General features: G+C 48.5%; 2 protein-coding genes across 3 annotated transcripts; one reads left to right on the top strand and one right to left on the bottom strand.

Moving 5' to 3' along the window:
• Positions 1 to 397: 397 nt before the first annotated feature.
• On the top strand, positions 398 to 26,002 carry esf1 (ESF1, nucleolar pre-rRNA processing protein, homolog (S. cerevisiae)). Of its 2 annotated transcripts, none has more exons than XM_041983315.1 (14): positions 398 to 484; positions 1,482 to 1,885; positions 2,979 to 3,280; positions 3,350 to 3,463; positions 3,787 to 3,896; positions 4,300 to 4,452; positions 4,532 to 4,646; positions 18,971 to 19,124; positions 19,206 to 19,370; positions 20,562 to 20,677; positions 23,353 to 23,443; positions 24,823 to 24,911; positions 24,983 to 25,135; positions 25,641 to 26,002. In XM_041983315.1, exons 2-14 carry the CDS (start codon positions 1,504 to 1,506, stop codon positions 25,980 to 25,982), a joined length of 2,286 nt encoding a protein of 761 aa, XP_041839249.1. In that variant the 5' UTR covers positions 398 to 484; positions 1,482 to 1,503; the 3' UTR covers positions 25,983 to 26,002. The 2 variants fall into 2 exon arrangements, with proteins under 2 accessions (XP_041839249.1, XP_041839248.1); XM_041983314.1 differs by having other exon boundaries at positions 19,203 to 19,370.
• LOC121638488 (E3 ubiquitin-protein ligase TRIM21-like) lies at positions 10,308 to 16,466 on the bottom strand. Its single transcript, XM_041983321.1, has 2 exons — positions 16,337 to 16,466; positions 10,308 to 13,073 (listed from the first exon to the last, which is right to left on the bottom strand). The coding sequence occupies exon 2, from the start codon at positions 13,062 to 13,064 to the stop codon at positions 11,415 to 11,417; it is 1,650 nt and encodes a 549-aa protein (XP_041839255.1). The 5' UTR covers positions 13,065 to 13,073; positions 16,337 to 16,466; the 3' UTR covers positions 10,308 to 11,414.
• Positions 26,003 to 26,484: the final 482 nt, after the last annotated feature.

Below are 26,484 nucleotides of genomic sequence, written 5' to 3'. Positions count from 1 at the left end.
CTGGATCACAGCTGGGACACTTAACAACTGAGTTTTGTTCCTTTATTCTCCATAAATCAGTTAATTGCACATACAATTTAGAAAATGACATGACAGAAAATATGTTACAAGAACCAACATGATGTCTCCATCACACCACGGCCTCTAAATATTTCCCATATTCATGATGTGAATGCTTTCTGAAGCTGGAATTATTATTCTTTTTCTTTCTCAAAATTATAATAAATATGCTATAACTGACACTTGTCGTTCTTAAAGGTTTCTGATAATGTCTTATAATGTGAAACAATCCTGAAACGCGTACTTTAGTTTTGTGGTAAAAAAATATTACGTGTTTATTGCGTTAGCTAAACAACGTTTCACGCGTTTCACACGGTTTGTCCCGCTCCGGTTGCCGTAACGAAAAAAGGGCGGGGAAGCCAGAAAGGTTACGACAGTTGCATGCTGGGAAAGCACGTGTATGAGGAGGATCTGTGTACAGAAGGTAAAATGTTGTTTTCAGTATGATTTTAGTGTGTTTTAAACCAGTTTTACTGTGTTTTCATTGTGATGAAAACTCGGTGTTATTGTTTTTCCCGCCATTTGCGCGCGTCTTCCCTGTGCGGACATTTTGTTTACGTGTCAGCGTGGTTCAGAGGGCTCCGAAGCCCAGACTGAGCTCCTGTTTCCGGCTCTGCAGGTAATTAAAGGACGGTGTTCCACAGCAGCAGCTGGAGCCGGACTTTAAAACCAGTTTTATTCCTGACACGGAACGGTAAAGGCCAGGTTGTGGTTAAGTAATGTTTCCAGAACTAAAAACAAACAGCTAGATTATAAACCAGAAACCAGAGCTTCTACTTTTATGCCCATTATTAATTACTCCTACAGGTTGTAAAGAGTATAGTTACAGTAACTATAACTTTGAGAACATAATGAAAACCCTGTGTGCTATATTTCCGTTTTTTAAAGAATCTTAAAAAAACTAATAAGCCCTCTGAAAACAGGAAGGTGAGTAGAGATTTAATTATTAAGTGAAGAAATTTGGCACATATAAATATTTATTTTGGTTAGCTCTTAAAACCCCAAGCCTTTTTAAAAATTTATTTATTTAGCTATTTCTGGTTTAGCTGTTGTTGATTTATAGATGAACAAGGTAAGCAGTGATTTCATCAATAAGAAATTATCCATCCAGTCCCAGTAACATCATGATGGGAGGTAAAATGATGTAAAATGAATGTATGAATAGATTTAGCAGCATAAAGGTCGACCAGAAGAAGAAAGCAGAATTTATTACTAACAGAACTTTGTAGAAATAACACACAGATCAACAGAGACCAAACCTTTTCTTATCTCATGGTATTTGATCAAAACCTTAATTAGTAGCTAATTTAAGATGTGAATTTCTTTTGTAACTTTGGATGTTTTACTTCTCCTCTTATTTATTACATTTCTGGGCTTTATGTGTGGGTCCCTGACTTTCTGTCCTGGTTTTAACTCAGCAGGTGAGGCCGTGAGTTCGCCACCATGTCGTCCAGACAGAACCAGGACGGCGACGAGCGCTTCCTCCGGGTCCAGAAGGACCCCAGGTTCTGGGAGATGCCCGACAGGGAGCGCAAAATCAAGATCGACAAGCGCTTCCAGTCCATGTTTCACGACAAGCGCTTCAAGGTGAAGTACACGGTGGACAAGCGAGGACGCCCCATCAACCACACCTCCACCGAGGACCTGAAGCGCTTCTACAACCTGTCCGACTCTGAGGAGGAGGAGGAGAAGGAGAAGGAGGAAGAGGAGAAGGAGGAGGAGAGCAAGAAAGCAGCACAAAGCAAGAAGAAGAAAAAACCAGCGGGAGAAGTGAAGAAAGGGAGGGCAGATGTTAACGAAGAAGGAGTTCGAGTCGTTGAAGAAGGTGAGAAAATAATTTTTTCCTCTGATATCAATGATGAGAAGAAACCTGAACAAACACGCAAACTCGCCGTTTCTAATCTAAATATGACGTTGACGGGAATCGCATAGATCAGGGACAGGACTTTCAGAATTAACGAAGGACGCGTCGTCTCACGATAAAAATCTTTTACTGAGCGCATCGTTGCCGTCATTCGGCCAGTCACAGTCACGATGACATCGTTTTTTCCCGTAGATAATGGCAACTTTTGCCTGCAACATTTCATTGTCTGGAGGTAATTCTTTCCCTCCTTTAACCCTTTAACCTCCACCAGATCTCTTCTACCATCAGCAGCATCTCAGGCGCGGTGGTGTGTAGCTCTGTGGGGTAAATGTGATGGATATTTAACCCTTTAGATGATCTACAGAAGATTTCCAGGCATTTCTATCCGTCCAGGAGGTTTACAATCCAGCCACTAAATGTAGTTTTATTCAGAGACTCTATCTGGTAAATCCACAATGATCCATGATAACAGCATTATTTATTACATTCATCATAAAAACATCACCATCACTACTATGTTGCTAAGAGACCTCTATTTAGACCTGGACATGATGATGAAGCAGCTTCCTGTCAGACTTTCCACCAATCAGAGAGCTTAGATTGACGGTAACGTCCAATCAGGAGCAGCCAAAGATCAACCAGTGAGCAGAAAGTTCTGTGTGTGTGTGAAAAGAAGAAAAATAATGCTCCTCTATGGCTGGAATAAAGCCAAGAAGACGTTTCTGATGCACGGTGGCGCCACAAAGCAGCTGAGCTGGAGTTGGTTTAGTGAGGATAGCAGGTAAATAGTAGCAGGAATAACTGGAAATAACAGGCAGTACCAGATATCAGGAATTCAGATTCAGAGATTAAATCTTTCCTGGCTACCGTAGAAGGATCTGTGACATCACGTGGATCAGCTCTTTAAGGTTTCTGGAGCAGATCATCATCACCGATCCTGGTTGGTTGACATCCATTTTGTTTGGGAGGTGATGGTCAACCAGACGATGACGTGAGTGTTGATGGAAGCTGTCTGTGCCCCAAACTCAGTTTCTGTTTCCTCCACATGATGAAGATGATGAGGAGCAGCCGTCTGCAGATGAAGACTTCGAGCTCTCTGAGGAAGAGGAGGAAGACGAAGAAAGCGACGATGCAGAGGAGGAGAGTGACGAGGCGAGTGGATCTGATGAAGACGAGTCTGGTCTGGACTCTGGAGACGACAGTGACAGTGGGCCGGATCTGGCCCGAGGGAAGGGCAACATTGAGACCAGCTCAGATGAAGACGACGATGATGTGGAAGCCATCCTGAGGAAGGAGGAAGAGGAGATCGAGCATGACTGGGGAGAGCTGTGCAAAGACGCTCCCCGCAGTGACGAGGTGCGACATCTGGAGGGAGGAAGGTGGAAACGTTGATGCTGACGTGTTTTAAGCGTGTTGGTGTTTCAGGTCTCGGCACGCCTGGCGGTCTGCAACATGGACTGGGACCGCATGAAAGCCAAAGACCTGCTGGTGCTGCTGAACTCCTTCGTTCCTGAAGGAGGAGCCGTGCTGTCCGTCAGGGTAGGTGTCATGTTCATGAGCCGAAGGCCTGCGTGGGACATGCATGTGATTCCGAACACGGAGCTTTGCTCCTGTCAGTCACATGTTCCTGTATAACGTCCCCTTCACATTGTGTGTGTGTGTGTGTGTGTGTGTTAACAAGTGGTGTAAACAGATGGAAACAACTAGCTGTTCTGAATCTGAACTTTAATAAAGTTTTTTCCAGCGTCTGTTGTAAAGAAATGATTAAATAAAGTTTTCTGTGTTTTGAATCAAACAGCAGACGACTACTGCAGTTTGTTTGCGAGAGGAAATAACAGCAATGCATGCTGGGTGTTGTGCAGGTCTACCCGTCAGGATTTGGGAAGGAAAGGTTGAAGGTGGAGGAGACCCAGGGACCTCCGGAGCTGAAGGCACTGCCCGATGACTCAGAAGATGACACAGAGGAGGAGAGGTAACCATGGCGACGATGGTGGCGGTCAGAGTTTTTACCTGGACTGGATCATATCTCATCTGTTTTGTTTAAAAACAGCAAATATTAAAGTTTATCCAGGTTCCTGGTCTTAGTGAAGGCTGGATCAGCAGCATTCTGGACTACCTGCAGCTGTCTGGTGGATTCTAGGGAGACCTGTAAGGATCCAGTAGTCTGGTCTGCTAAAGATAAAAACAGAAATCCTGCTGAGTCAGCAGTCCTTCAATCCTCCGGATGCGTTTGAAAGTGCCACCTGGTTGCAAAGGGAGCTAGTCTGGCTTTCCGACCACGTGTTTAGTTTGCAGAGCTTGTGATATTTTCTGCTTTTCTCTGTAGACCCTGCAGCCCATGTGTTTCTTGGATCTGATGGTGTTTGTCCTCGCAGGGTTTATAGAGAAAAGATGCGTGACTACCAGTTCAAACGTCTGAAGTATTTCTACGCCGTGGTGGAGTGCGACTCGGTCAGCACGGCCTCTCGGATCTACGAGGAGTGTGACGGCTACGAGTACGAGAGTAGCTGCTCCGTCCTGGACCTCCGGTACGACGGTGTCTTTCAGCCTGAGCTCCATGTTTGAAGGCGTCCATGTTGCTGAGAGTTTAATCTGTTTTCTTTCCAGCTTCATTCCTGATGATGTGAAGTTTGACGAGGAGCCCAAAGACACGGCGACAGACGTGCACCTGCCAGCGTACACTCCCAAACTCTTCACTTCTTCTGCTAGTGCCACCTCAAAGGTAAGAGTTTTCACACGGCCACATCAAGGCGGGTCTGTGTGGAGCGCCGCCATCATGGCTGTAAGGCGTAGAGCTGGAACGGACTGAAGGTGGAGCCACAGATGAACTGAACTCATCGCTCTAAATGAGACTTGGATAGTTGGATGGGTTGGGTTTTTACTTGTAACTGGTGAAAGTTTTCTTTTTTCTACAAGTCTTAAGTTCTTCCTCTGATGGCAGGCAGCAGCTGTTAGTGGTAGAGTCAGACCAGCTCACTGGATGTGCTGGGAAGATAGAAGAACAAGTGTCTGTATGTTCTTTCATCTGGAGTCAGAGCTGCATGTCCTTCTGTCTGCATGTCTGTCTGTATGTCTGTCTGCATGTCTGTCTGCGTGTCCTTCTGTCTGCGTGTCCTTCTGTCTGCGTGTCCCTCTGACTGCGTGTCCGTCTGTCTGCGTGTCCTTCTGTCTGCGTGTCCTTCTGTCTGCGTGTCCTTCTGTCTGCGTGTCCCTCTGTCTGCGTGTCCGTGTCCTGTGTCCAGCATGAATGAGCCTTATGATGGAGACCTGCTGTTTTCCAGCGCTGCTTGGCAGTCGGTCGGTCTGTCTGCGTGTCCGTCTGTCTGCGTGTCCCTCTGACTGCGTGTCCCTCTGACTGCGTGTCCCTCTGTCTGCGTGTCCCTCTGACTGCGTGTCCCTCTGTCTGCGTGTCCCTCTGACTGCGTGTCCGTCTGTCTGCATGTCTGTCTGCATGTCCTTCTGTCTGTATGTCTGTCTGCATGTCTGTCTGCATGTCCTTCTGTCTGCATGTCTGTCTGCATGTCCTTCTGTCTGCATGTCTGTCTGCATGTCCTTCTGTCTTACATGTCTGTCTGCATGTCCTTCTGTCTGCCTGTCCTTCTGTCTGCATGTCCTTCTGTCTGCCTGTCCTTCTGTCTGCATGTCCTTCTGTCTGCGTGTCCCTCTGTCTGCGTGTCCTTCTGTCTGCGTGTCCCTCTGTCAGCGTGTCCGTCTGTCTGCGTGTCCCTCTGTCTGCGTGTCCCTCTGTCTGCGTGTCCCTCTGACTGCGTGTCCCTCTGTCTGCGTGTCCCTCTGTCAGCGTGTCCGTCTGACTGCGTGTCCCTCTGTCTGCGTGTCCGTCTGACTGCGTGTCCCTCTGTCTGCGTGTCCCTCTGACTGCGTGTCCCTCTGACTGCGTGTCCCTCTGTCAGCGTGTCCCTCTGTCAGCGTGTCCGTCTGTCTGCGTGTCCCTTTGACTGCGTGTCCCTCTGACTGCGTGTCCCTCTGTCTGCGTGTCCCTCTGTCAGCGTGTCCCTCTGTCAGCGTGTCCGTCTGTCTGCGTGTCCCTCTGTCTGCGTGTCCCTCTGTCAGCGTGTCCGTCTGTCTGCGTGTCCCTCTGTCTGCGTGTCCGTCTGTCTGCGTGTCCCTCTGTCTGCGTGTCCCTCTGACTGCGTGTCCCTCTGACTGCGTGTCCCTCTGTCAGCGTGTCCCTCTGTCTGCGTGTCCCTCTGACTGCGTGTCCCTCTGTCAGCGTGTCCCTCTGTCTGCGTGTCCCTCTGTCTGCGTGTCCCTCTGACTGCGTGTCCCTCTGACTGCGTGTCCCTCTGTCTGCGTGTCCCTCTGACTGCGTGTCCGTCTGTCTGCGTGTCCGTCTGTCTGCGTGTCCCTCTGACTGCGTGTCCCTCTGACTGCGTGTCCCTCTGTCAGCGTGTCCGTCTGTCTGCGTGTCCCTCTGTCTGCGTGTCCCTCTGTCTGCGTGTCCCTCTGTCTGCGTGTCCCTCTGTCTGCGTGTCCCTCTGTCAGCGTGTCCCTCTGTCAGCGTGTCCGTCTGTCTGCGTGTCCCTCTGACTGCGTGTCCCTCTGACTGCGTGTCCGTCTGTCTGCGTGTCCCTCTGTCTGCGTGTCCGTCTGTCTGCGTGTCCCTCTGACTGCGTGTCCCTCTGTCAGCGTGTCCGTCTGTCTGCGTGTCCCTCTGTCTGCGTGTCCCTCTGACTGCGTGTCCCTCTGACTGCGTGTCCGTCTGTCTGCGTGTCCCTCTGTCTGCGTGTCCCTCTGTCTGCGTGTCCCTCTGACTGCGTGTCCCTCTGACTGCGTGTCCGTCTGTCTGCGTGTCCGTCTGTCTGCGTGTCCCTCTGACTGCGTGTCCGTCTGTCTGCGTGTCCCTCTGTCTGCGTGTCCCTCTGACTGCGTGTCCCTCTGACTGCGTGTCCCTCTGTCAGCGTGTCCGTCTGTCAGCGTGTCCCTCTGTCTGCGTGTCCCTCTGTCTGCGTGTCCCTCTGTCAGCGTGTCTGTCTGTCTGCGTGTCCCTCTGTCTGTGTGTCCCTTTGACTGCGTGTCCCTCTGTCTGCGTGTCCCTCTGACTGCGTGTCCCTCTGTCAGCGTGTCCGTCTGTCAGCGTGTCCCTCTGTCTGCGTGTCCCTCTGTCTGCGTGTCCCTCTGTCTGCGTGTCCCTCTGTCAGCGTGTCTGTCTGTCTGCGTGTCCCTCTGTCTGTGTGTCCCTCTGTCTGCGTGTCCCTCTGTCTGCGTGTCCCTCTGTCTGCGTGTCCGTGTCCTGTGTCCAGCATGAATGAGCCTTATGATGGAGACCTGCTGTTTTCCAGCGCTGCTTGGCAGTCGGTCGGTCTGTCTGCGTGTCCGTCTGTCTGCGTGTCCCTCTGACTGCGTGTCCCTCTGACTGCGTGTCCCTCTGTCTGCGTGTCCCTCTGACTGCGTGTCCCTCTGTCTGCGTGTCCCTCTGACTGCGTGTCCGTCTGTCTGCATGTCTGTCTGCATGTCCTTCTGTCTGTATGTCTGTCTGCATGTCTGTCTGCATGTCCTTCTGTCTGCATGTCTGTCTGCATGTCCTTCTGTCTGCATGTCTGTCTGCATGTCCTTCTGTCTTACATGTCTGTCTGCATGTCCTTCTGTCTGCCTGTCCTTCTGTCTGCATGTCCTTCTGTCTGCCTGTCCTTCTGTCTGCATGTCCTTCTGTCTGCGTGTCCCTCTGTCTGCGTGTCCTTCTGTCTGCGTGTCCCTCTGTCAGCGTGTCCGTCTGTCTGCGTGTCCCTCTGTCTGCGTGTCCCTCTGTCTGCGTGTCCCTCTGTCTGCGTGTCCCTCTGTCAGCGTGTCCGTCTGACTGCGTGTCCCTCTGTCTGCGTGTCCGTCTGACTGCGTGTCCCTCTGTCTGCGTGTCCCTCTGACTGCGTGTCCCTCTGACTGCGTGTCCCTCTGTCAGCGTGTCCCTCTGTCAGCGTGTCCGTCTGTCTGCGTGTCCCTTTGACTGCGTGTCCCTCTGACTGCGTGTCCCTCTGTCTGCGTGTCCCTCTGTCAGCGTGTCCCTCTGTCAGCGTGTCCGTCTGTCTGCGTGTCCCTCTGTCTGCGTGTCCCTCTGTCAGCGTGTCCGTCTGTCTGCGTGTCCCTCTGTCTGCGTGTCCGTCTGTCTGCGTGTCCCTCTGTCTGCGTGTCCCTCTGACTGCGTGTCCCTCTGACTGCGTGTCCCTCTGTCAGCGTGTCCCTCTGTCTGCGTGTCCCTCTGACTGCGTGTCCCTCTGTCAGCGTGTCCCTCTGTCTGCGTGTCCCTCTGTCTGCGTGTCCCTCTGACTGCGTGTCCCTCTGACTGCGTGTCCCTCTGTCTGCGTGTCCCTCTGACTGCGTGTCCGTCTGTCTGCGTGTCCGTCTGTCTGCGTGTCCCTCTGACTGCGTGTCCCTCTGACTGCGTGTCCCTCTGTCAGCGTGTCCGTCTGTCTGCGTGTCCCTCTGTCTGCGTGTCCCTCTGTCTGCGTGTCCCTCTGTCAGCGTGTCCCTCTGTCTGCGTGTCCCTCTGTCAGCGTGTCCCTCTGTCAGCGTGTCCGTCTGTCTGCGTGTCCCTCTGACTGCGTGTCCCTCTGACTGCGTGTCCGTCTGTCTGCGTGTCCCTCTGTCTGCGTGTCCGTCTGTCTGCGTGTCCCTCTGACTGCGTGTCCCTCTGTCAGCGTGTCCGTCTGTCTGCGTGTCCCTCTGTCTGCGTGTCCCTCTGACTGCGTGTCCCTCTGACTGCGTGTCCGTCTGTCTGCGTGTCCCTCTGACTGCGTGTCCCTCTGACTGCGTGTCCCTCTGTCAGCGTGTCCCTCTGTCAGCGTGTCCCTCTGTCAGCGTGTCCATCTGTCTGCGTGTCCCTCTGTCTGCGTGTCCGTCTGACTGCGTGTCCCTCTGTCTGCGTGTCCCTCTGACTGCGTGTCCCTCTGACTGCGTGTCCCTCTGTCAGCGTGTCCCTCTGTCAGCGTGTCCGTCTGTCTGCGTGTCCCTTTGACTGCGTGTCCCTCTGACTGCGTGTCCCTCTGTCTGCGTGTCCCTCTGTCAGCGTGTCCCTCTGTCAGCGTGTCCGTCTGTCTGCGTGTCCCTCTGTCTGCGTGTCCCTCTGTCAGCGTGTCCGTCTGTCTGCGTGTCCCTCTGTCTGCGTGTCCGTCTGTCTGCGTGTCCCTCTGTCTGCGTGTCCCTCTGACTGCGTGTCCCTCTGACTGCGTGTCCCTCTGTCAGCGTGTCCCTCTGTCTGCGTGTCCCTCTGACTGCGTGTCCCTCTGTCAGCGTGTCCCTCTGTCTGCGTGTCCCTCTGTTTGCGTGTCCCTCTGACTGCGTGTCCCTCTGACTGCGTGTCCCTCTGTCTGCGTGTCCCTCTGACTGCGTGTCCGTCTGTCTGCGTGTCCGTCTGTCTGCGTGTCCCTCTGACTGCGTGTCCCTCTGACTGCGTGTCCCTCTGTCAGCGTGTCCGTCTGTCTGCGTGTCCCTCTGTCTGCGTGTCCCTCTGTCTGCGTGTCCCTCTGTCAGCGTGTCCCTCTGTCTGCGTGTCCCTCTGTCAGCGTGTCCCTCTGTCAGCGTGTCCGTCTGTCTGCGTGTCCCTCTGACTGCGTGTCCCTCTGACTGCGTGTCCGTCTGTCTGCGTGTCCCTCTGTCTGCGTGTCCGTCTGTCTGCGTGTCCCTCTGACTGCGTGTCCCTCTGTCAGCGTGTCCGTCTGTCTGCGTGTCCCTCTGTCTGCGTGTCCCTCTGACTGCGTGTCCGTCTGTCTGCGTGTCCCTCTGTCTGCGTGTCCCTCTGTCTGCGTGTCCCTCTGACTGCGTGTCCCTCTGACTGCGTGTCCGTCTGTCTGCGTGTCCGTCTGTCTGCGTGTCCCTCTGACTGCGTGTCCGTCTGTCTGCGTGTCCCTCTGTCTGCGTGTCCCTCTGTCTGCGTGTCCCTCTGACTGCGTGTCCCTCTGACTGCGTGTCCCTCTGTCAGCGTGTCCGTCTGTCAGCGTGTCCCTCTGTCTGCGTGTCCCTCTGTCTGCGTGTCCCTCTGTCAGCGTGTCTGTCTGTCTGCGTGTCCCTCTGTCTGTGTGTCCCTCTGACTGCGTGTCCCTCTGTCTGCGTGTCCCTCTGACTGCGTGTCCCTCTGTCTGCGTGTCCGTGTCCTGCGTCCAGCATGAATGAGCCTTATGATGGAGACCTGCTGTTTTCCAGCGCTGCTCGGCAGTCGGTCGGTCTGTCTGTACTTCCAACACCAAATGTGGAAGAAATTATTCTTCGTTACCAGATGAGTGAGAGTCTTGAGCCAAACGGTCTTTCTACCTTTCATTAAGCTGGTTTATCAGGGAGCAAATGAACAGGCTTGATTGTCTCTACTTCTCAGCACTGACCTGGTTCTCATCAGACAGATTAAGAGACAGTAACACAACAATCACGTCTCAGTGCATCATGTAAACAGAACAGAAAGCTTTATGATTAGAAAATGATCAACCACAACACTTTGAAACTATGACGAGAACCCAGCCCAAACATACATTTAACATGTCCTACAGAAGCTCTGAAGTGGTTCTGCACCTACAAACACACACAAGCTAACAGCATGTTCTGCATGTTGCACCAAACCCTGGGAAGAGTTTGCAGTCCTGCACTTTCAGATGCTTCACTGGTTGTTTTTACATTCTGTTTGGTGGCTGCAAAGCTTCAGTCCAGTGGAAATGATGGACATAAATCTTCAACACCTGGATCTTCTTCAAACCTTAACGGACATGGACGTGTTAGACAAACTTAATAAGACAAACTTCCTCCACTGGCTTCTGAAGGGTTATATTTAAAGATTATACCCCTTCAGCCTTTTTAAAGGGACATTCATTTTTAACTTGCGGCGTTATCTCTGCTTTAAGTTTCAACATGAAAATGTTTTACTTTTAAAGAACATTATCAGGTTTTCTCAGTGATTCCCGGAACGACTGCTGATCCAGCATCATCTTCATCATCTTCATCCTGCCTGTGCTGGGAGATGTCTCCAAACAGTAAAGTCTATTCATCTCTTGTTCTCTCTCTTTCTCTTCCTCTGATAACGTCTTCTTGTGTTTCTTTGCTGAATCGGCCACAGTGTGTGTTCAGAACTGCCGGTGTGTTTTTAACCCTGGCCAGCGTGTGTGTGTGTGTGTGTGTGTAAAGCCAAACTTCCTGCAGCTGCAGCGTCCTGGAAGAATCAGCTGTGTAGTTCGGTTTCTCAGCCTCAGGACGCTGCAGGTAGTAGCCGTCACCGTGCCATCAAACAAGTTTCATGGTTGGAAAGTTACGTAATGCAGCATTAAATTCTTTGACTTAAATTAAGAGGGTCCGCATGTCTCCACTTCCACCCTCTGATAAAGACAATTAACCTTAAATGTGACTTTACAATGTCTGGATGCAAACTGCAGGTTAGGTCACAGGAAGGTTTCATGAACATGGAGAAGACGTGTAAATTGCAAACAACATTGAAAACATATCCTAATGTCCCTAGATTTAAAAACACACACTGAACCGGTTCAGTCCACGCTGAGCCGGTTCAGTCCGCGCTGAGCCGGTTCATCAAACATAAATGAACAGGAGAGATGATCAGAGGAGCTGAGTTTATACCAGAGTTATTGGGATGGGGACTGAAGTATGGCCGGAGTTTATCAGTGAAGTGGCAGCCAGTAAAGGAGTAGATCAGAGTTTCCGCATTATAAAAGGAGACCAGACCCTGCTTGTAGTCCACAAACACCCCCACCTTCTCAGGAAGGGACTGAAGACGGAGACTGACAGGAGGACCAGCATTAGCTTTGTATTCAGTTTTGTTTGTCAGACATAAAGTCCAGAAACCAAACCGAGGACTCAGTGTGATCTTCCCCTTCCTGTTGATGGAATCTTTGACCACTCCTAAAGTCCAGTCGGTTTTTCCTTGAACCTGAACCTCAAAGTAAAACCTGCCTGAAGAGAAACTCTGCTTCCCCAACACACTGGGACACTCAGAAAATCTCTCTGGATTATCTGGAAGCTTCCTCTTCACACTTTGGTGTTTGGCTTGTTTTCCATCGTCAGACAGGATGATGTGGGGGTGTGCTGTGTCAGGATCCAGAGTCACATCCACTGCGTACTTCTGAATCCTGTTGGATTCAAACAGCTTCTTCATCTCGTTCCAGAGCTTCTCCTCCAGCTGAGCCACAGCTTTCACCGCCATCCCCTCAAAGGACGGTGGACAGACTTGGACCTCTGTCCAGTCCTTGGAGGCTGGAGCAGCTTTCAGGGACGAGAAGCTTTGGAGGAAGTGGAGGTGGGCTACTGGGCTTGATAGCTGCTTCATCTCCGAGCTCCTCTTTATCAGCTCAGAGATTTCCTGTTCCAGGTTTGTGATGAAGGCTTCACCCTGTTTTTCTGTGGCTTTCTGTTTGGCTTGGATCTCCTCTACGAGCTGGTCCAGGCCTCTCTGAACGGACTTAACCAGAGAAGTGAAGACCTGAACACCTTCTGCTGTCTCTCTGTCTGCAGCATCTTTACTGATCTTCACCGACTCTTTCAGCTCTTCAATCTTCAGTCGTCTCTTCTGGATCATTTGCTGGATTCCAGCCTCTGTCTTCCCCAGCTCTGCCTTCTTTCCTTCATATTCTTCTCTCAGAGGAACAAACTCATGAGTCTTGTGGTCTAAAACAGAGCAGAGCGAGCAGACACATGTCTGGTCGGTCCTACAGAACAGCTCCAGAGGTTTATCGTGCTTTGCACACAGCATTTCCTCCAGGTTCTCCACAGGCTCCATCAGCTGATGTCTTTTCAGACGTGAAGCTGTCAGATGAGGCTCCAGGTGAGTCTGACAGTAGGAGGTCAGACACACCAGGCAGGACTTCAGGGCCTTCAGTTTGGTTCCAGTGCAGACGTCACAGGGAACTTCTCCTGGTTTGGCGGCTTGTTGCTCTGAGCTGCTGCTGCTGGCTTCCTGCTGAGCTTCACGTCTGAACTGAGCAACCATCTCAGACAGCAAAGTGTTGACTTGCAGCTGAGGTTTGGCATTAAAACTCGTCTCACACATCGGACACCGGCGTGGATTAACATCCCAGTGCTGATTGATGCAGTTTTTGCAGAAGTTGTGTCCACATGATGTGGTGACAGGATTAGTGAACACATCCAGACAGATGGAGCACAGAAACTGATCCTCAGATGGACGACTGCTGCCAGCAGACATGTCTTCAGCCTGCGGGAGAACAAGAAGAGGCAAAGTTTGGTCACCACAGCCTTGAACAAGTGCGCTTAACAACCTTGTGACTTAGCAGACAGCTAGCGCATCACTGGCCACGGCTACAAGACGATGCACCACCAGAGGGCACCAATAGCCACCAAATCTTGTGGTCTGGCTCTCTATGATATTACAATGCCCTGAACTTAAAAAGTGAAGTGCCCAAGAAGTTTAATTTCTTGTTAAGTAATGTGATGTGTTTTGTGTGAAATAAAATGCAGGAAACCACATGAGTAAGTAGCCACTCTGGCTTGGATGATTACTGGGGTTTAGGGTGCATCAACAAGACATTCATGGACCGGAGCAGAGATTATTACCCTGTTGTTGTGCTACTAGCGAGCCAAGAGAAGGGGTATGTAGGATGAGTGATAGATCGTTACTTAAATCTAAATACCTAAACTAAGAAGGAAACTACTTCTTACTCAGGGTTCATATGACATGGACCCTCAACACTTCAAGCTGGTCAAAGAAGCCCAACGACTATTTCTCCAAAGGAAGCTAAAACGAGCACAGCTGTAGTATCCGCCTTGCTAACCTAAGCAGAAGAACAAGTGACCTGTGAAGGAAGATCATGGATAAACTGGATGCCTGGACTCTTTCACTAAGAAACAGAGAACCTTCTCAAAGTCTGCTAGATCAGAAACCAACCCTGGTCCTCAAGGCCCACTTTCCTGCAGGTTATAGATGTTTCCCCGGCCTTGAGGACCAGGGCTGGGGACTTCTGTGCTAGAAGAGTTGATTCCAGCACTACATGTGAACCCCAGCTAAACGGCTGCCATGGTTATGACATCTTAATTTGAGACTATTTTTCCTACAGGGAGGAAACTCTAGGGCAGGTGCACTGCTAATTGGGTGGTGGCCAAGGACGGGAACCTTGGAGGTCCCATCTAGGGGCCAAAAATGATAAATAAAATCTATTGAGGTGTTTTCTACTCTGTTTCTAGAGGGACTGCTGCGTGAGGCACCCCAGCCACAGGGTTCATTTCATGGTTTAAAAGCAGGGTAACTTATTTCAACACGACACCGGGCCTTCAGTGAGTGGGATGTGGGAGGGGCCTACAGCACAAGAACACAAGATAAGAACGATACGATATTGCACACGATACTCGGTTACAGGCGCTAGCGTCAGCGACATGGAATGTCACCTCTGTGTGGGAAGGGCACCCCATGTTGAGCGTTACCGGTGGGAACACATAGTCAGGCTCACGTTGACTCAAGGTTTGGGCTCTGGAAACGGTCTCCTCGAGAAGGGTTGGCCTCTCCTCCGCTCTGGAGTTGCTCCCATTAAGGCCTGAGTGGGTGTGGGCATATTTGTTATGGGCAAATCATCATACAGCGTGAACTGGGTGGAACAGCTCAGGATTAATGGCTTCTGTTGAAGCAGTGATAAGCTGGGCACAGTCCAAACTAAATAAATGTCCTCACTGCAGCTTACTGTCCATATATTTAGGGAGGGGCCGATACTAGCATCGGAAATACTCACCGATCCTAGCAGAAATCAGGGGATCGGTATCTGCGAGTATTTCTGTCTAAACACCATCCGTTACCATGGAAACGGAATCCACACACAGGAAGTTACGCAGTCTTGCGTGACGTTGTTGGGAGCTGGTAGGCGGGAAGCAGCTGCATGAGTCACTGTTGGTCTAACATTTAGCATTAGTGGTATGTTAGTAATTTGCCGTCTTTACTCTTAGCGACATGCCTCATGCAGGGCGGAAGTTTCCAGAGGCGACACGAACGCTGCAGATTTACCAGCAGAGACTTTATCAGCACTTTGGTTGGAATCACGTGAAAGAGCAGGAGTTTGTTGCTGTAAAGGAAAAGGAAGGAAGCCAGAAAGCCGCCGCAATAACAGACATCTTAGAATTTATTGTCCTGGATTAACAGCTGTTCTTTGTGGAAAAGGTTCCCGTGGTTCGTCTTATTTTTAACCTAAAGTATTGTTACTGGACGCGCTAGCATTAGCAAAACTTTATCAGTCTCCTGTCCATCAGATCCACGTCGCGGAAGAACGAAACAGAATTTATAGAGCTCTTAATAAAATAACACTGGTATCAGATCCGTACTCGGTATCGGCAGATACCTAAACCCCAGGTAAAAAAAACGTCTCTAGACACGATCATCAAAAGCAAGAAGAGCAGAACGGATTCTGTTTCCATCCAGCAAGCAGGGCTGTGATGCTGCAGCATGTGAGGCATCCTGTAAATGTAGTTCTTCATAAATAAGGAGGATAACGTGGTTTTTGGTGGGTTGGATTCACTGCTGTGACAGGGCTCCTACAGGACTAAAAGCAGGTTTTCTTGCAGCGTTAATGCAAAATACCTTTTTTTAAATATCTTCTGTAATAATGTTGAACTTTGATGTAAAAAATTCTAACTGTAAGTCTCAATAATCATCAGAATATTGTTGGGTGTAAATATGGTTTTGGGTGGATCCGTTTGTCCTACATGATAAAAATAAACTCATTTCACTGAAATTCCAAATTCAGATTTTTAATATCGGAGTAAAAACTTTGTTCTTTATTTGTTAATGACTTAACAAATGAACACTCAGCAGATTCACGCGTTGGTTTTACAGCCCTGTTTTTATATTACTGCTTCCCTCCACCTCTGACATGGTTTTAACTGTAATTAAAAAAGCAGCAGCCAATAAACGAAGGACAATTTCACGGCAAGAACCTTAATTTAGAGGATTTTCCTGCAGGTTTTGTTTGATTAAAATCAACTCTTGATTTCTCTGTTTCTATGCTGTCATGCACGTCTTGGCGTGCCCCCAACGAACGGACCAGAACTGCTCAGACTGGTGGGTCTGAACTCATTAAACACACCTGCTGCGGTGAAAATGAAAGCAGCACCGACCGCAGAAAACACACTGGACCTGGTTCTTCCATCTCCAGCTCACCTCCTCCTCCTACATGTAGATTAGTAGCTCATTAGTTTCGTTACCGCGTCTCTTGGTTGAAACACGGAAACTCCCGACATTTTGACCCTGTTCTGTCATGTGACTGCAGCTCATTCATTTTCAAAGGTTTTCTGTTGAATCAGATATGTCAGAGAAGTTGTCCAGTCAGGACGTGTTCATACCGAGTTTGATCAGAAATCTGTTGATCTGATAAAAGAAAATACTGATCAAAGTAAAACCAGGTCTGGATTCTGTACTGATCCAGAACAATAAGTGACGAAACCTCCTGAAACAGCACAAACAGGATCATCTGAACTCACCCGTGTTGTTTAGGAAAGGCCTGTGTCGTTTTATCTGGGCTGCACAGCCAGCAGCCTGTTTTATCTCTACAGCGCTGGAATGTGGTGTTTCCTGGTTTACAGCTCTTTTATTGGCAGTTTGGGTTCCTTTCTATGTCAGACACGGAAATAACACAAGTTAAGACAGAAACAAGCCCTGCCCAGCATGACGTCCTGATGCTGACACTTTAAAAGCCTCTTCAGGACCACGACTCATGATAATTAGTGTTATTGTTTACGTTGTATTGTAACGTGGTGTAGCGGTCATCACCACGGCCTCACTGGCTCGAGCCTGGAGGAGGTTGGACCAGAGTTCGCGTGTTCTCCCCGTGTATGTGGGTTCTCTCCGGGTTCTCAGGTTCGAAGTTAGGTTAACTGGTCTCTCTGAATTCTCCCGAGAAGTGGGCGTGAATGGTTGTTTGTCTCTCTGTTGGAGCTGCGATGGACTGGCGACCTGTCCAGGTGTACCTGCCTCTCACCTGTTGACTGCTGGGATAGACTCCAGCTTCCCCGGGACCTGAAATTGGACGAAGCTGGACAGAGAATGTTTATTTTTAAATGACAGAATTAACAAAACTAGATCTGACAAGAGGGCGGAAAATAAAAGAGAATAAACCGAAGAGAAAAAGAGTGAAAAGAAGAAAAAACAGACAAGGATACAGCAAACAGAAAGTAACAGCATCAGCTGTTTAGTCCGAACAGGAAGAACCAGACAAGCAGCTGCTGCACCTGGAAGGAAACGGAAACCACCTGCAACAAGTGGACAATCATCAGGAGCACCTGAAAAAGACAAACAAGCTGGAAAACTATGAATCACTGCAACAGAAAGAAAAACCTGAACATGACTGTAGCTGTTGGTGATTAAACCCACAGGACCACACAGTGACCCAGCAGGTTTATAAATGTGGGGTAAAATAACAGGAGTGAATAGCGATTAGTGATGTGACCGGGTCTCTGCAAAGATCAGAGGTACTCCAGTTGACTCCCAAGACCCGGGACACCAGCCACCACACCAGAGCGCAATCAGCTGAATTCATTTAATTTTGTAAATTCATCCACTTTTACATCTCAGGCTGCGACTCAGTTCAACAACAACTGAGGTACCAGATATTCCATCCTGTTCTTTAACCTGATCAGATTTTAACTACGTTAACTAAGAAAAGTTCAGGACTCCTGGAAAATAAGGAAATTGACTCTTACACACTCCAGTCCACTTATCAGCTCCACCTGTTCAGTTTCCTGTTAAGCAGCCAATCACACGGCAGCATGACTTACTGAAGTACAAACTGAGCATCAGAATGAGGAAGAAAGAGGATTTAAGAGACTTTGAACGTGGTTGCTGGTCTGAGTATTTACTGGGATTTCCACCCACAACCATCTCTAGGGTTTCCAGAGATGGTCTGAAGAAGAGAAAACATCCAGAGCAGCAAGTGTCTGGACCAGGATGCAGCAGAAGACACACCGGGTGCCTCCTGCCAGCTAAGAACAGGAAACTGAGGCTACAATTCACACACACTCACCAACACTGGACAATAGAAGATGGAGAAACGTTGCTGGTCTGATGAGTCTCCATTTCAGCTCCACATTCAGATGCTCGGCTCAGAATCTGCTGCAAACATCATGAAAACATGGATCCATCCTGCCTTGGATCAACGCTTCAGGCTGCTGCTGGTGTAATGGTGGGGGGAGGTTTTCTTGGCCCACTTTGGGTCCCTTAGTACCAACGTGGCCTGGTTTAACCAGCACAGCCTACCTGAGTATTGTTGCTGACCATGTCCATCCCTTTATGACCACAGTGGAGCATCTTCTGATGCTACTTCCAGCAGGATAATGCACCATGTCACAAAGCTCAGATCATCTCCACCTGCTTTCTAGAACATGACGATGAGTTCACTGGACTCCAACGGCCTCCACAGCCACCAGATCTCAGTCCAGTAGAGCAGCTTTGGGATGTGGTGGAACGGGAGATTCTCATCATGGATGCAGCCGACAAACCTGCAGCAACTGTGTGATGCTGTCATGTTAATATGGAGAAAACCTCTGAGGGAGGTTTCCACCACCTGCTTCATCTATCACACCAGGATTAAAAAGGTCTGACCCGGTACTAGAAGGTGGACCCGATGAAGAGGAGGACCCGGTACTAGAAGGTGGACCCGATGAAGAGGACGACCCGGTACTAGAAGGTGGACCCGATGAAGAGGACGACCCAGTACTAGAAGGTGGACCCGATGAAGAGGAGGACCCGGTACTAGAAGGTGGACCTGTTTGGATGTTTATTGTATTATTATTCTCTGTTCCATGTAGCCTCCAGGTTGTGCTGAGAGCTACTTTCTTCCAGCTATAAAGGTTCCTCCTTATTTTCTTGATATTTTTCCAATTTCTGAACTTTATCTGCACCACACACCTGAACAGTTTAACCAAACGAGATGAGGAAGAAGACAGTGAGATTGGGCTCAGTCTCAGGGTCAGATGCTGTTTTTTTGGTTTTAGTTATTTTATGTTCAGCTCTTTGTTGAGTGGCTGCTGTCGTAAAGTGCTTTTATAAATAAAGTTGGCTTGGAGTTGTCGGAGTAAAGATCTGACCCAGTCTTCATGTGTTTGTGTTGAACCAATCAGGTGCAGCTGACCTGGGATGAGACGGACCACGAGCGCGTGACTGCCATGAACAGGAAGTTCAACAAAAACGAGCTGCTGGACATGGACTTTAAAGCTTACCTGGCCTCCTCCAGTGACGAAGAGGAGGATGAAGAGCAGCAGAGTGGAGATGAAGGTGAGAAATGTGAAGCTGACTGCTGCTGTTTTGAGGTGAAAACACACTGAGGTGTTGTGCTGTGTTTGTGTTGGACAGAAGAACCTGTCGGGCAGGTGCAGAAGAAACCGCCCGAGGAAGAAGAGAAGAAGAAGAAAAGTGAGGAGCAGATCTCCAAGTACAGGGAGCTGCTGAAAGGCATCCAGGAGAAGGAGAAGAAGCTGCAGGAGGACAAAGACATGGAGATGGAGATCACCTGGGTTCCAGGTACGAGGAGACATCTTTAACTCTTTCCTCTTATATTTATAAGACATTTAAAGGTGGATTTGCATATTTAAAAGTCACCTGACACATTAAATGGTTCCTTAAACCAAACCATCTGGGAAGGAACGGGCCAGAAGAGCATGGCCACTTTAAACACATCCCAGCAGCGGGATGATGATGCTGGGATTGGCTGATTGGTCTGAACGGATGTGATGTTGCTGCAGAGCTCCAGGTTTTGCTCATTTCATTGTATTTACGTCTGAGCTCTGGTGTTTCTCTGATCTCTGCACTGACCTGATCCAGTGACCTTACAGCAGTGGTTCCCAAACTTTTTTCCCCTTTTCATTCACACCGTGAAGTCCTGGTCCAGACCCAGCATTGGCACAACAAAAAAAGTAAACGTTTTATCTAGCCTAGCTGGGCCTCACTGTCATAACTCTGTCCCCCCAATGGGCCAGGGCCCTCAGTTTGGGAAACACTGCCTTGCAGGCTGAAGTCAAAGGTTCAAATAAAAAGCTGAGTGTACATAAAAGTAAAGCTCAGCCTTCAGATGGTTGAACGTCCTTTTTTTTCCTGCATTAATACCAGATATCCTTTCTCTGTAGTCTCTAAACTACAGGAAGTAGTCTTTACAGGCTTCCAGAAATCAGCCAGTCAGATGCAGCGGGCCTTAAAGAGACAGAACGTTATTTTGTTCTTCATTAGTTAATACAGTGATTATCCTCAGAGGACAGGATTTAAATATGATTTATTTCTACTCATCAACTGGGAAAGTTTATATTATTTTTATTTTGATATTTTCTCAGTTGCTCCACATATCTGATCTTATCTTCTGGTCCAGTTCTGTCAGTTTAATTCAGAATAACTCTGATTTATTACAATCCTGAAAAGTGTGGCTGACTTTCTGGGAAAACGTGTTTGTTTTCTGCTGGTTAAACTGGAGCCACGAGGAGAAAAAGTCAGAAATAAAACGTCTTTAGTTCTGCTAAAACATTCAGGAGAGAAACCGTTTTGTTCCACAGACGTAGAAAGAAGCGTTGAGTTTAGTTTGTATGTAAATAATACAGCATACGCTGTGTTTAGGTAGAAGACTTATAACTAATCATTGCACTGGAGCAGCTGCAGCTGTTTCTTGTCTGCTGGTGTGTTGGAGGGTGTGGTCGTAAAAACCGTCTGAATTTTCTCCACATTCAGGTCTGAAGGAAACGACGGAGCAGCTGGTGAAGAAAAAGCTGGAGGGGAAGGACAAGCTGACGCCATGGGAGGAGTATCTGCAGAAGAAGAAGAAGAAGAAAAGTGATCGAAAGCAGGTGAGAAGGACGTCGCGGTTTAGGGATGGAACTGATAGGGTTTTATTAGTATCAATGCCATCATCAGTTCTGTTGTTGATCTGGTTCTTTATTGATTTCTTTATTAATTCCTGACCCGTCCGTCCAATTCAGGTTTGTGGGGAAGCTGGAGTCTATCCCAGCAATCAGTAGGTACACCTGGACAGGTGTCCTTCGTCTGACCCACTTTACTACAAAGAAACGCGTATCTACAACACGAAATTACGGGGTCAAAAAAAATAGTCTGACTATTTAAAATCTAAACAGAGTAAAATTTGAGTTTGAATCTTTGTCAACTCCACACAAACTATGTAAAGAAAATGATTCAGATCAGTAACGTCTTCTGACAGAAGCCAGAGCTGCAGATCTGCTTCAGGTGAGCTAGCTGCTAATTTACCGAGCGGCTAACGGCTAACGGCCTCCCGACAGACAGCAGGAAGGTTTCCACCAGTGAAAACCTGAATAGTGGTGAGCTCTCCGGCATCTCCAGAAAGCAGGAAGCTGTGACAACTGGATTGAAACTAGATTAAGCTGCGTATCAGGCAGAGTACTCCACCCACGTAACGGAGCAGAGTAGTGATTAGGCTGCGTACTCCTCTATGGCAACCCAAAGGGGCCATAATTCGCCACTATATTTGGCGAATATGTTTAGTGGTAAAAAAACAGCGTAAAATACGCAGTTTTTTAAAGCTGCGGTAAAGGCTGAAAATTACAACGTTTTTGGTGGTCATTAAACGTGGTTCAATGAACTCGCGTGAAAAGCGCCGTTTTGTTGTATTATAATTATCCCAGCCCCTTTTTTGTACAGCCAGTAAAATTGAACCATGATACTCCAGTCAGTAAAGAATAAGAGCAGACCCTCCAGTTCATCACTGACCTCTGCTGAAGGATCGTCTGCATTGTTCCAGTAACGCTGTGGTCTGCTTGTCTGCTTACAAGTCATATTCAGATGTTTTATCTTTTCTAAAGAGAAAGAAAGAAAGAAAAAAGGAAATTCTTTCTTCACAGATGTCGACATACATACATTATTGTCTGAAACCACACTGAGCACCAACCTATTGATTGCAATGAGACAGACTAAATTAATAGTGGCAAATTACGGCCCCTTTGGCTTGCCATACTCCTCCGCGCCAGGGTATAGGTCTGGCCTGTCGCCTGCTGCTGTGATCGTCTTTCCAATGCAGACGTTAGAACTGGAGCCTTTGTCACGTTCCTCAGTGACACGTAGTCGTGCCTCTTCTGCTGAAGTCTGACAGTGTTTGTGGTCGGTGAGCTGGCCAGCGACTTTCTTTGATAAGCCCAGTGGCGGACGATTCCGGTACTCTGGAACATTTAGAATCGGTTCCTGAGTGGAACCGGGTTTCGATTCCCATCCCTACACAGGTTTGTTTTAGGCTTCAGATGGAAACGATGAGTTTGAGGAACCGTAGAGATCCGTTTTAAACATGTCACACGTGTTTACAACATTTTGTTCGTAACTCTGGGTAAACAGCTGCACAAACATTCACACCTTACCCAGATTTTACTTTCAGCCTCACAGACGGGATCACGTTCATGAAGCTTTCCGTGCACAGATCAGTCTGTGTGTGCGTTGGAGTTTTCAGCCTCCAGACTCCTCACAGTTCTATAAATACATGCTGAGTTTAGGTGCCAGTGGAAAGCTGGGTCATCTGGGTTTTTACCAGATTTAAGTACACGGTGCTGGCGGACGTCCGCTCACCTGTGTGAGACGTTCAGGTGGTAGATGACGTACGCGGCGCTGGCGGACGTGCGCTCACCTGTGTGAGACGTTCAGGTGGTAGATGACGTACGCGGCGCTGGCGGACGTCCGCTCACCTGTGTGTGACGTTCAGGTGGTAGATGACGTACTCGGCGCTGGCAGACGTCCGCTCACCTGTGTGTGACGTTCAGGTGGTAGATGACGTACGCGGCGCTGGCGGACGTGCGCTCACCTGTGTGTGACGTTCAGGTGGTAGATGACGTACGCGGCGCTGGCAGACGTCCGCTCACCTGTGTGTGACGTTCAGGTGGTAGATGACGTACGCGGCGCTGGCAGACGTCCGCTCACCTGTGTGTGACGTTCAGGTGGTAGATGACGTACGCGGCGCTGGCAGACGTCCGCTCACCTGTGTGTGACGTTCAGGTGGTAGATGACGTACGCGGCGCTGGCGGACGTCTGTGTGCGGTCGCATCACAGCCAAACTCCCAGAGCGCGACACAGAGAGCAGCTGATGTACTTCAGACTGTTTTGTTTTAATAAAAGAAGTCAGTGTAAACCTTCTATCTAGACTGAGACTATAAATAAAACACTAGTTTTCAGCATGAACTCAGTCTGTTACTCCAGTAAATTATCAGTCAGCTGCTGCTTGTCGTTGCCTGAGTTCTTCTGGCTGTGCTGCATTGATAAGAAGCACTCTGAATTACTGTGTGTTGTAAGGAGCTAAACATAATTTTCAAGCAGTATAAGTGAAGTGTTGCATCTTACATCCACACCCAGGTCATAATAATGAGTCACTGTCAGAAGAAAAATTTATCTTGAGCTGCAGAGACGAGCTGAGAAATTGTTGATCGAACTTTTAAAATATTTTCTCTATTTACTAAATGTTTTCAGCTGATCCTGATCCTGATGATGATGATGGTGATGTTTGTTCTTCCAGGGGGCGGATGATGAAGAGTTTAGTGATGATGAGCTTCCTCCTGACGTCGACCTCAGCGACCCGTTCTTTGCTGAGGAACTCAGAGCATCAGGTGAGCTTTATCTTCCCACCTGGTTTCCATGGTTACAGGAGAAAAGTTTTCATGTCTCCACAACTGTCCACCCACTGACATGTTGCCATGGCAACACATGAGTTCATACAGTTAAATTATGGAGCGGACTGATGTGTTCAATGAACTGAAACATCTTTTATTCAGTATATCACAGGAGGAAAATTAATCATCAGTCAGTCTGGAAAAGATGAAAAATAAACCAACAAGGTATTTTAAAATGAAAGCAGTCGAAGCAACAACAGCCTGATGGACCAATCAGTGTTTAGTTTGTGAAATCACAGCTTCTATAACAGGGGTGTCAAACATACGGCCCCAGGTGCCAAAGGTGGTCCACCAGAGGGTGAATAAGGTAAATGTGAAAATATAAAAAAAAATATCTAAAATGTTTATATATGAAGTTTAAAAAAATAATAAAATAAACATTTTCTAAAACTGTATAATTATCAAAGTTAAGAGTGTAAAGATTTACATATTTTCCATACATTTATAAATATATTAGTATAGATTTTATGTATAAAATGTAAACAAACATTTGAACCGATGGTAAAGCGCCGTCATTACAACACGGGATTCAGTGGAGGAAGCCGCCTGCAGTGTTTGGAAAGCGGAGGAACGTCTGTGGTGAGGAGGTTGAAACGCAGAGCGAAGAAAACCCAAGCAGCAGTGGCGAGAGTCCCCCCCTCACCCGAACCGAACTCGTACCAACAGAAGGTTCGCATTCGACCACGGTGTGGAGGAATTTCCAATTTCAGCCAGATGATGACAGACAGCGAGTTACACAGTAAAGTGTTTTTCCCTGGTTGCACGGAAACCGTACGAAGCAGGAAACTAAGACAGACGTCAAACACCGGACTGAACCCTACAATACAAACACACACACACACGCATTGTATAGATATATATGTGTGTGTGTGTGTGTGTGTGTGTATATATATATATATATATGTATATATATATATATAGAGAGAGAGAGCTAAGAAATAAATGCAACAGATCTGAACAGACTTTTTATTTTTTATTTAATGATTGTTTCATTGGTTCTGTTAGTTCCAGGTTCAATGTTTGCAATAAACTTGTTCCAGTTTTTTTCTTTTTGGCCCCCTGCTCTACCTGAAAGACCTTTTAAATCTCTTCTTTTGTTTTGTTAAAGTTCCACATGCCAGGGAATCGTGATCTTAACAGTGAACAAAGAAACCGTGAATCTTGCAGCCTAGGTGGACATGAACTTTGAGGTCCGATCCGTCCTCGTGTTGAAGGGATGCGATCATCAGCATGTTGTTTAACTGGGATCAGTGTCTAAATTTACAAAGCTGTAAATCCACCTGGAGTCTGAAGTTTTGTGTCGTCTGATGTTTCAGACCTGAAGAAGAAACGGAAAGGCAAGAAGAAGCAGCAGCAGGAAGAGGAGCGTACAGCAGACGAGGAGGAGGAGCTGGAGAAGCAGAAGGTCTGGAAACTTCCGGCTGATCCGCTCACAGCTGCGTTCCCAGCAGAACCTCATGTTGGTTTGTTTTCAAGGCTCAGATGGCGTTGCTGATGGAGGACGACGCTGACGAAGCCAGACACAGACACTTCAACTACGACAAGATCGTGGAGCAGCAGAACCTGAGCAAGAAGAAGAGGAAGAAGCTGCTGAAGGAGGGCGAGGGGCCGCTGGAGGACGACTTCCAGGTAAGACCTTCACAGAGGTTCTGATGGTTACCTGGAAACGGTTCCAGGATCCCCATTGGCGACTGTTCAACCGAAGTAGTTCAAGCATCACAGCTGATTTAACACAATCATTTCCGTTCATACAAAAACACAAAAAACAGCTGAAGTATCTAAGTGTATTTTCCTTCTAGACGTGTGCAGGTAGGACACGGTTCAGGTAGGACACGGTTCAGGTAGGACACGGTTCAGGTATGACACGGTTCAGGTATGACGCTAAAGTCTGGATTCATTCTGCACGTCAGTTTTACACAAAACATCCGCATCTTACGTGTTTACTCATGAACCAATCAGATTTCTCTAATTAACCAATAACAGGGAGAGGAGGGCTCAGTGTCCAAAACCAGACTTTACCAGTACCAGGACCACCGTCTCGTATCTCCTGACTGGTCCCCATCTTTGCTCCATACTGGTGTTCTATAAGAACATCTCTAACCCGCTAACCACCCGCCTCTTTCTGTGTGTCCAGGTGGACGTCAAAGACCCTCGTTTCCAGGCCATGTACACCTCCCACCTCTTCAACCTGGACCCGTCCCACCCCAGCTACAAGAAGACCAGAGCCACGCAGAGCATCCTGGCTGAGAAGCAGCGGCGCCGAGAGGAGGAGCAGCGCCACGTGGAGGACGCGCTCGGCTCCCAGCAAGCCCCGCCCACAAGGGAACAGGCTGCCGCTGCAGGGAAGAAGCAGGAAAACGACTCCGAGGCTCCGGCAGCGAGGACTAAGATGGATCCCAGTCTGTCGCTGCTCGTCAAGTCAATCAAGAACAAAACGGAGCAGTTTCAGGCTCGGAAGAAGCAGAAGCTGCTGTAGGTCCGGTAGTCTGGTCCTGTGGATGCCGGATCTACTTCCTGTTGGCTGCCATGTTTGTTCGGAACAAATTCCAGATCCATCCTGGAGCTGCAGATCAGGAGGCGTAATGATGAGACGGTTACAGAAAAAACGTGAGACTTTTACTTAAAATGCTAATTTTTCTGTTTCCATTGATTAAAAACTGATCAGCTGAATCGATCACAGCAGACGTTAACAGCATTGATCCTTGTGTGGTCACATGACTTCTGATTAGTTTACAGGTAAGCCCATTAGACCAGAAACATCCTGCAGCTCCTCACAGCTCGGACTGGTTCCACACTGGGACCAGCAGCATGCTGGGTCCAGGAACCAGGAACACTTCGACCAGTCTGCAGACCCAGGTCAGGGGTGAAGTTCTGATCCAGACTTCTGAGGGTTGTTTTGTTGGTAGAATAAAGTTTTAATTCAGGTTAAAAACCAGAACCGGTTCTGCTGCCTCATCCATCCATTTTTTTTTTTTTTT

Source organism: Melanotaenia boesemani, chromosome 4, assembly GCF_017639745.1.
Source record: "Melanotaenia boesemani isolate fMelBoe1 chromosome 4, fMelBoe1.pri, whole genome shotgun sequence".
Classification (NCBI taxonomy): Eukaryota; Metazoa; Chordata; class Actinopteri; order Atheriniformes; family Melanotaeniidae; genus Melanotaenia; species Melanotaenia boesemani.
Note: the sequence above shows the minus strand (reverse complement) of the source record. Positions and strands in the feature narration are given on the sequence as shown.

What these genes read in the sequence shown, in the direction of transcription:
- esf1 (XM_041983314.1), top strand. Translation starts at nt 1,504, where the DNA reads ATGTCGTCCAGACAGAACCAGGACGGCGACGAGCGCTTCCTCCGGGTC. An exon ending in ACGCTCCCCGCAGTGACGAG is followed by an intron (nt 3,281 to 3,349) that starts GTGCGACATCTG and finishes TTGGTGTTTCAG; the next exon opens with GTCTCGGCACGCCTGGCGGT. An exon ending in TGCTCCGTCCTGGACCTCCG is followed by an intron (nt 4,453 to 4,531) that starts GTACGACGGTGT and finishes TTTTCTTTCCAG; the next exon opens with CTTCATTCCTGATGATGTGA.
- LOC121638488 (XM_041983321.1), bottom strand. Translation starts at nt 13,064, where the DNA reads ATGTCTGCTGGCAGCAGTCGTCCATCTGAGGATCAGTTTCTGTGCTCC.